This window comes from Sebastes fasciatus, chromosome 16, assembly GCF_043250625.1.
Source record: "Sebastes fasciatus isolate fSebFas1 chromosome 16, fSebFas1.pri, whole genome shotgun sequence".
NCBI classification, from domain to species: Eukaryota; Metazoa; Chordata; class Actinopteri; order Perciformes; family Sebastidae; genus Sebastes; species Sebastes fasciatus.
The window spans coordinates 32,683,342-32,693,158 of NC_133810.1; the positions used below are offsets into that span (position 1 = coordinate 32,683,342).

A 9,817-nucleotide genomic window follows, 5' to 3' on the forward strand; every position below is an offset into this window, starting at 1 on the left:
GTGATTCAGCATTGCACTTCCATAAAGTTGAGGGACTAACAGGAGACAATGGAAGCAACAGAGGCAGAGATATCCTGATAGGCCTGGAACTCAAACTGCTTCTATCTCATCAGATGCAGGACTTCCTGGAGAGCTGCATGTCCTCTATGCAGCAGCTGTGTCAGAGCCGGAGCCCGACCCACACGTCCACCTCCACCTTGTTGCACCCACTATCTCTGCTGGATCGCATAAAAGCACGGTACGGTGCACCAAACGCCGTGTTGCTCAGACACCTACAACATCATACTGTCTCATGTTCCACGTCTTTTTGCTTTCTTTGAGGAGTTTATCTACAATTTGATTTTCTTTTTTTGCTTTTAGTTCCTGCGGTGGAAACATCAGGAAATCAGAATAATGTTATAATGAACGGTGTACAGTTCTGTTGGTGGCTGTGTGCTGAATAATCACCTGATACGTTTGTGTGTTTTTACTCCTGTTAGTGGAACTGATGTGCAGTTCAACAAGAGGACGAACAGCAAGTCTTCCTGTACAACAGCCCTCTGTTTAGGCTTTGGAAAGGTATCATATATATATACAGTATATATCACACACAGTATCTCCCTTCCTACAGTACTGCAGCACTAATTACTACCTCTAGAAATTAAATATTGCACTCATTAGATTTGGGGCACCACCTGTTTTCAGAGGGAATGACATAAACCAAATAAATGAGAGTGATATCATAAATCTCACTGAGTGTTCTCCTCGTGTGTGTGTGTGTGTGTGTGTGTGTGTGTGTGTGTGTGTGTGTCCAGGTGTGTGTTAACCAGCGAGGCCAGATGTTGGCTGTTCCAGCATCTGTTCCACTGATCAGAGACAGAGATCTGAGCCCGGCTGATGATGAACCTCTGCTCTCCTTCACCTCTGGCTCGTTGACCTCCATCACCAGGTAAGACCAATACTGAGTCACTCAGAACCACAGCTAGAACCACGGCTAGAGCCACGGCTAGAGCCACGACTAGAGCCACGACTAGAGCCACGACTAGAGCCACGGCTAGAGCCACGGGTAGAGCCACGGCTAGAACCACGGCTAGAGCCACGGCTAGAGCCACGACTAGAGCCACGGCTAGAGCCACGGCTAGAACCACGACTAGAGCCACGACTAGAGCCACGGCTAGAACCACGGCTAGAGCCACGACTAGAGCCACGGCTAGAACCACGACTAGAGCCACGACTAGAGCCACGGCTAGAACCACGGCTAGAGCCACGGCTAGAACCACGACTAGAGCCACGGGTAGAGCCACGGCTAGAGCCACGGCTAGAACCACGACTAGAGCCACGACTAGAGCCACGGCTAGAGCCACGGCTAGAGCCACGGCTAGAGCCACGGCTAGAGCCACGGCTAGAGCCACGGCTAGAGCCACGGCTAGAACCACGACTAGAGCCACGGCTAGAACCACGACTAGAGCCACGGGTAGAGCCACGGCTAGAACCACGGCTAGAGCCACGGCTAGAGCCACGGCTAGAGCCACGGCTAGAGCCACGGCTAGAGCCACGGCTAGAGCCACGACTAGAGCCACGGCTAGAACCACGGCTAGAGCCACGGCTAGAACCACGGCTAGAGCCACGGCTAGAGCCACGGCTAGAGCCACGGCTAGAGCCACGGCTAGAGCCACGGCTAGAGCCACGGCTAGAGCCACGACTAGAGCCACGGGTAGAGCCACGGCTAGAGCCACGGCTAGAGCCACGGCTAGAGCCACGACTAGAGCCACGGGTAGAGCCACGGCTAGAGCCACGGCTAGAGCCACGGCTAGAGCCACGGCTAGAGCCACGGGTAGAGCCACGGCTAGAGCCACGGCTAGAACCACGGCTAGAGCCACGGCTAGAACCACGGCTAGAGCCACGGCTAGAGCCACGGCTAGAGCCACGGCTAGAGCCACGACTAGAGCCACGGCTAGAGCCACGGGTAGAGCCACGGCTAGAACCACGGCTAGAGCCACGGCTAGAGCCACGGCTAGAGCCACGGCTAGAGCCACGGCTAGAGCCACGGGTAGAGCCACGGCTAGAGCCACGGCTAGAGCCACGACTAGAGCCACGGCTAGAACCACGACTAGAGCCACGGCTAGAGCCACGGGTAGAGCCACGGCTAGAACCACGACTAGAGCCACGGCTAGAGCCACGGCTAGAGCCACGGGTAGAGCCACGGCTAGAGCCACGACTAGAGCCACGGCTAGAACCACGACTAGAGCCACGGGTAGAGCCACGGCTAGAGCCACGGGTAGAGCCACGGGTAGAGCCACGGCTAGAACCACGGGTAGAGCCACGGCTAGAGCCACGGCTAGAGCCACGGCTAGAGCCACGACTAGAGCCACGGCTAGAACCACGACTAGAGCCACGGCTAGAGCCACGGGTAGAGCCACGGCTAGAACCACGACTAGAGCCACGGCTAGAACCACGGCTAGAGCCACGGGTAGAGCCACGGCTAGAGCCACGACTAGAGCCACGGCTAGAACCACGACTAGAGCCACGGGTAGAGCCACGGCTAGAGCCACGGGTAGAGCCACGGGTAGAGCCACGGCTAGAACCACGGGTAGAGCCACGGCTAGAGCCACGGCTAGAGCCACGGCTAGAGCCACGGCTAGAACCACGACTAGAGCCACGGCTAGAACCACGGCTAGAGCCACGGCTAGAACCACGGCTAGAACCACGGCTAGAGCCACGGCTAGAGCCACGGCTAGAGCCACGGCTAGAACCACGACTAGAGCCACGGGTAGAGCCACGGCTAGAGCCACGGCTAGAGCCACGGCTAGAGCCACGACTAGAGCCACGGGTAGAGCCACGGCTAGAGCCACGGCTAGAGCCACGGCTAGAGCCACGGCTAGAGCCACGGGTAGAGCCACGGCTAGAGCCACGGCTAGAACCACGGCTAGAGCCACGGCTAGAACCACGGCTAGAGCCACGGCTAGAGCCACGGCTAGAGCCACGGCTAGAGCCACGGCTAGAGCCACGACTAGAGCCACGGCTAGAGCCACGGGTAGAGCCACGGCTAGAGCCACGACTAGAGCCACGGCTAGAGCCACGGCTAGAGCCACGACTAGAGCCACGGGTAGAGCCACGGCTAGAGCCACGGCTAGAACCACGACTAGAGCCACGGCTAGAACCACGACTAGAGCCACGGCTAGAGCCACGGGTAGAGCCACGGCTAGAACCACGACTAGAGCCACGGCTAGAACCACGACTAGAGCCACGGGTAGAGCCACGGCTAGAGCCACGGGTAGAGCCACGGGTAGAGCCACGGCTAGAACCACGGGTAGAGCCACGGGTAGAGCCACGGCTAGAGCCACGGGTAGAACCACGGGTAGAGCCACGGCTAGAACCACGGCTAGAACCACGGCTAGAACCACATCTAGAACCACGGGTAGAGCCACGGCTAGAACCACGGCTAGAACCACAGCTAGAACCACGGCTAGAACCACAGAATACAAAAACAAGTGTGTGGACACATACAGTATGAGGAGTTGGACTCTGGTTCTCTCACTGGGCTGAGACCGTCAGTGTCAGTAGAGACGAGGCTGCAGCTCCGCCTGCTGGCCGGAGTGAGACTCACATTACATCTCACTTATTAAATCATCTCTGATGAAGAGTTTATTTATTATTTATGTATTGATTGAGATATCGGAAGCAATCTTTTATCAAATCATGATCAGACAATCAGTTAATCTCAAGTTATGAAGACTCTGGTTTCTCCTCAGAGAGTCACACCGATGACTGGAGGGTAAATGATTTACGTTTATTATCTGCTCACTAAAGTAACGTTCTAATGAGACGGATAAGAGATCAGGTTTAAAATGACATGACCAGGACTATCTCAAACCAACCCAGGGACGTACTGTATTTATCACATTGATGAGCATGCAGTGTGTTTCAGGTCCAGCTGGAGGGGCTCCAGAGTCTCAGTAAAGACAACGAGGGGCCGTCAGGCAGCCCATCTGGACCTGCTGCTCATAGAACAAGACTACTGCAGGTGAGACGGGACGGGACGGGACGGGACGGGACGGGACGGGACGGGACGGGACGGCTGTGGGAGGAAAGTCTCTGGTTGTTATCTTGAGGATTTCTAAAGTAACGACAGTTTACTACAAGGAAGAAGGGAAGCGCTGCGTTTAACGGAACACGTCTGTGTTTAGAGCTGGAATCCAGTTAATCAATATCTGTTCTTCATGTCCATCTGTATTAAAGGTAACAATACTTATAGAAGTTATAATGATCTAACCACATTCTCACAGTCTACGTCCGGCCTGTGGACCCTCACAGTCACTGCCGTGGTCACCAGAAGCTCTGGGTTTGAGTTCTTTCTAGCCTGTTGTGTGTGAAAGGATCTGTTCTTCCCCTCATGGTCTAAAGAGGCGTATGAGTACGGAGGACAGAACCTGCCAAAATAAATTAATTAATTCATAAATAAATGACTCAATAAATAAATAAATGTCATTAAATGCCGCCGGGAATCGGCCTGGTAATAAAATAATAAATACATAAATAAATACACACATTTAAAAATAAATAAACAATAAATAAATAAATGTAAAAATAAAGAAATAAATACTAAAATAAATACTAAAATAAATAAAAATAATTAGATAAATAGATAAAAGGGAAAATTAAACAGAAGAGTAAGTACGTATATAAATAAGGGAATTAATACAAAGATAAAAAACTAAAGAAGCAAATTATTACAGAAATATCAATTTATTTAACTTTTTATCAATTAATTAATTAATGGCTACATTTATTTTTAACATTATTTTTGCTACATTTAATGACATTTATTTATTGAGTCATTTATTTATTTTAATTCCCAGTCCTCTTTCCCGAGATAACCGCTGAATAAACAGGCTTTCTTTAAGCAGCTCTTGCCAGTAATCTTAATTTAATGTGAGTTTAATAACATAACTCATCTTTTATTTTGATTGTTTTATTAATTATGAGCTAAACTGACCAGAATAACTGCAGGCGATTGGATGGACCACCTTACACTGAGGGTGTTTTCACATTCGGTACGACTGATCCGTACCGTGCCCGAGTACGAGGCCAGCATTCTGCTGCACATCAGCTGTCGCAGACTATCATACATGTCATGACTAACTAGAAAGTGTGTGTGTGTGTGTGTGTGCGTGTGTGTGTGCGTGCCAGCCAGCTGTTACACCCCCAGCTGCTGCAGCTGATGGCAGTGAGTCTGTCCGACGACCTCCACAGGACCAGTCTGGTGTTTGAGCCGGTGGACGTCGGCACGCTGCACAACCTGCTGCACCACAGGGTACCAGAGACACAGCTGGAGCCTGGAGGAGGGTCCTCTCCTCCATCACACACACAGGACACATGAGAGGGAGGCTTTAGAGACTTCTTCCTCTGTTAGCTGGCTGACAGGGTAGAGATTAATGTGGTAGGACATGCAACACAAGGCCAGCAGGTATCAAACCTCATGCATCCTGTTTGTACGGTACGCACCTCCACCAGGAGGCTGCCGGGGAGACCCCTTATGTTAGCTTTGGGAGGGTGATGTTGGTCAGTCAGACTAAGATACCTCAACAAACATGTGATGCATTGACATGTAACTGTGTCCAGATGTTCATGATGGATTGACATGTAACTGTCCAGATGTTCATGATGGATTGACATGTAACTGTCCAGATGTTCATGGTAGTCAGACGATTAGTCGTACTGACTCTGGTGATCCCTGAGTTTCACTCTGGTGCCACCAAGTGGTTCATATTTCAGGTTTTAAGTGGAATGTCTTGAAAACTATTGGTTGGATTGCCATGAAATGGGATACAGATCACACTCACACATGCACGCACGCACACACACACCAGTGTGTCTCAAGGACTGAGATGAGAGCAGTATATTTGTGTTTTTGACTCCACTGTGGAAACATCACTATCTGAATCCATCCCATAGTGACAGCTTCCACAGTCAGATGAATCACATCACTCTCCTCTGATGCTAACTAGTGGAAACGATGGATTTTAAATGCTATGTTGTGTGTGTGTGTGTGCGTGTGTGTGTGTGTGCGTGTACTTCCTGTCCCTGCAGCGTGCAGAGTTCCCGGTGCTGCAGGACAGCTGGCTGCTGTCGGTGATGCTGCAGGTCTGTGAAGGTCTGCAGTACATCCACAGCGGAGGCCTGGTGATGAGGAGCCTGTCCTCCTACAGCGTGGTCCTCACCAAGTTCACCGTAGCCAAACTGACTGGTCTAGGCTTCATGGTCCCCAGGTAGGCAGGCTCAGTCCTACACCTGGTCCAGTCCTACACCTGGTGCAGTCCTACACCTGGTCCAGTCCTACACCTGGTCCAGTCCTACACCTGGTGCAGTCCTACACCTGGTCCAGTCCTACACTTGGATCAGTCCTACACCTGGCCCAGTCCTACACCTGGTCCAGTCCTACACCTGGATCAGTCCTACACCTGGTCCAGTCCTACACCTGGATCAGTCCTACACCTGGTCCAGTCCTACACTTGGATCAGTCCTACACCTGGCCCAGTCCTACACCTGGTCCAGTCCTACACCTGGTCCAGTCCTACACCTGGATCAGTCCTACACCTGGCCCAGTCCTACACCTGGTCCAGTCCTACACCTGGTCCAGTCCTACACCTGGTGCAGTCCTACACCTGGTCCAGTCCTACACCTGGTCCAGTCCTACACCTGGTGCAGTCCTACACCTGGTCCAGTCCTACACTTGGATCAGTCCTACACCTGGCCCAGTCCTACACCTGGTCCAGTCCTACACCTGGTCCAGTCCTACACCTGGATCAGTCCTACACCTGGCCCAGTCCTACACCTGGTCCAGTCCTACACCTGGTCCAGTCCTACACCTGGTGCAGTCCTACACCTGGTCCAGTCCTACACCTGGATCAGTCCTACACCTGGCCCAGTCCTACACCTGGTCCAGTCCTACACCTGGTCCAGTCCTACACCTGGTCCAGTCCTACACCTGGATCAGTCCTACACCTGGCCCAGTCCTACACCTGGTCCAGTCCTACACCTGGTCCAGTCCTACACCTGGATCAGTCCTACACCTATACCATCATCATCATCAGCAGTGTGTCTCTCCGTACGGCATCACCTAACACGTACCAACATCATCATCACTGTGTCTCTCCGTATGACATCACCTAACACGTACCATCATCATCATCAGCAGTGTGTCTCCGTACGGCATCACCTAACACGTACCATCATCATCATCAGCAGTGTGTCTCCGTACGGCATCACCTAACACGTACCATCATCATCATCAGCAGTGTGTCTCCGTACGGCATCACCTAACACGTACCATCATCATCATCAGCAGTGTGTCTCTCCGTACGGCATCACCTAACACGTACCATCATCATCATCAGCAGTGTGTCTCTCCGTACGGTATCACCTAACACGTACCATCATCATCATCAGCAGTGTGTCTCTCCGTACGGCATCACCTAACACGTACCATCATCATCATCAGCAGTGTGTCTCTCCGTACGGCATCACCTAACATGTACCATCATCATCATCAGCAGTGTGTCTCCGTACGGCATCACCTAACACGTACCATCATCATCATCAGCAGTGTGTCTCTCCGTACGGCATCACCTAACACGTACCATCATCATCATCAGCAGTGTGTCTCTCCGTACGGCATCACCTAACACGTACCATCATCATCATCAGCAGTGTGTCTCTCCGTACGGCATCACCTAACACGTACCATCATCATCATCAGCAGTGTGTCTCTCCGTACGGCATCACCTAACACGTACCATCATCATCATCAGCAGTGTGTCTCTCCGTACGGCATCACCTAACACGTACCATCATCATCATCAGCAGTGTGTCTCCGTACGGCATCACCTAACACGTACCATCATCATCATCAGCAGTGTGTCTCCGTATGGTATCACCTAACACGTACCATCATCAACATCAGCAGTGTGTCTCCGTACGGCATCACCTAACACGTACCATCATCAACATCAGCAGTGTGTCTCCGTACGGCATCACCTAACACGTACCATCATCATCATCAGCAGTGTGTCTCCGTACGGCATCACCTAACACGTACCATCATCATCATCAGCAGTGTGTCTCTCCGTACGGCATCACCTAACACGTACCATCATCATCATCAGCAGTGTGTCTCTCCGTACGGCATCACCTAACACGTACCATCATCATCATCAGCAGTGTGTCTCTCCGTACGGCATCACCTAACACGTACCATCATCATCATCAGCAGTGTGTCTCCGTACGGCATCACCTAACACGTACCATCATCATCATCAGCAGTGTGTCTCCGTACGGCATCACCTAACACGTACCATCATCATCATCAGCAGTGTGTCTCCGTACGGCATCACCTAACACGTACCATCATCATCATCAGCAGTGTGTCTCTCTGTATGACATCACGTCATTACCGTGTGTTTATTTCTCACATGTGTTTTCATGATGAATGTAGTCTGTAGACGTCATCGGGGATTCCTCCTGGTGAAGGATCTGGTAGTGTCTGACCTCCTGTCGCCGGTCAGACTTAAAGACTCCTGATTACTGGACAGCAGGTCGTGTAGAGAGAACGGGACAGCGGTCTGACCACTGTGAAGTCGTGTAGTCTGAACTGAGCTTAAATCCTCCACACTGGACCTTTAAGTAGTGAAAAGACGACCTGAGTGTTGAGTAACTCATAACAGCTCACTGTCTCTCACTGTCAGCTAGAGTCAGTCATCTGTGGCAGCCAGAGGCTCTACCTGAACCAGCACATGACGTCTACAGCAGCACTACATCATGACACACAGTTCATGAATGTGTTGGTCTGTAGTGAATACGAGCGACGCTGAATGGAAACCTGTTATTAACCTTATCAATAAGACCATAGAAGAGTCTGGAGAGGGTCTTCAGTCCTGCTAAATAAACCGTGTTTCACTACACTCCTGATTCTAATCATTGTTCTGTGTCCAGCAGTCAAAGTGCATGTGTCAGACCCCCCGTGCACATCGTCCTGCCCCCCAGCCTTTACAGATGGGCTGCTCCAGAGGTCATCAGACAGCGACCGTGCACGGAGCAGGCTGACGTCTACAGTCTGTGTGCTCTGATCCAGGAGCTCTACACAGGTACTGCAGCTACTAGCATTGTGTGTTGTCTCCTCTCCTCTCCTGTCGCTCAAGAGATTTCAGTCTCATCAATACTTCAGGTGAAAAACAGCATTGAGTTTTGTGAGAGTTTCATACGTGGTTTCAGATGATGAGCCGTGGGGCACGGTGGACCCGGACGGGATCAAACAGGTGCTGGATGCAGGCCGGGCCCTGGCAGCAGACAGCAGCGTCCCACAGCCGTACTATGATGTGGTCCTGAAGGGCCTACGGCTGCAGCCTCAGGACCGCACCTGCAGCCTGCAGAACCTGAGCTACACGTTACAACAGGACATCAAGGTGGGCCTCATGCTTCTGTTTATACTGTTTCTAATAATGACTTCTTGAATGAATATGGTATTATGGGCCTCCGAAACAGAACAGATTCCATCCTGTACTGTGATCCTGAGCCTTCACTTGATCCACCTGTTTGTATGCGTCTCTGTATCTGCAGAGGTTCTCCCTGGAGGAGCAGCTGAGCGGCGGGCCGGAGGTCCAGACCACAGCACAGCACACCAGTGGTGGGGAACCAGTACAGATCGATTAAAATACTTAATCACACATGTTTTATCTGTTCTAAATGAACCTTAAAGGGAGATCAGTCCAGTATTTAATCCTCTTATCAACATGGGAGTGGACTAATCTGCTGCTTTATGTAAATATATGTATATATTTAT

At 51.4% G+C, this 9,817-nt stretch overlaps 1 protein-coding gene across 1 annotated transcript in view; it reads left to right on the forward strand.

The window, feature by feature from the left end:
• Window positions 1-9,687, forward strand: part of tex14 (testis expressed 14, intercellular bridge forming factor) — a 10,666-nt gene extending 979 nt beyond the window's left edge. Inside the window, exons 4-12 of the mRNA XM_074610673.1 lie at window positions 114-238; window positions 480-558; window positions 795-928; window positions 3,908-4,003; window positions 5,170-5,293; window positions 6,070-6,248; window positions 8,971-9,122; window positions 9,250-9,440; window positions 9,595-9,687. Of these exons, the coding sequence (XP_074466774.1) occupies window positions 114-238; window positions 480-558; window positions 795-928; window positions 3,908-4,003; window positions 5,170-5,293; window positions 6,070-6,248; window positions 8,971-9,122; window positions 9,250-9,440; window positions 9,595-9,687 (1,173 nt within the window). The remainder of the gene's footprint in view (window positions 1-113; window positions 239-479; window positions 559-794; window positions 929-3,907; window positions 4,004-5,169; window positions 5,294-6,069; window positions 6,249-8,970; window positions 9,123-9,249; window positions 9,441-9,594) is intronic.
• Window positions 9,688-9,817: the final 130 nt, after the last annotated feature.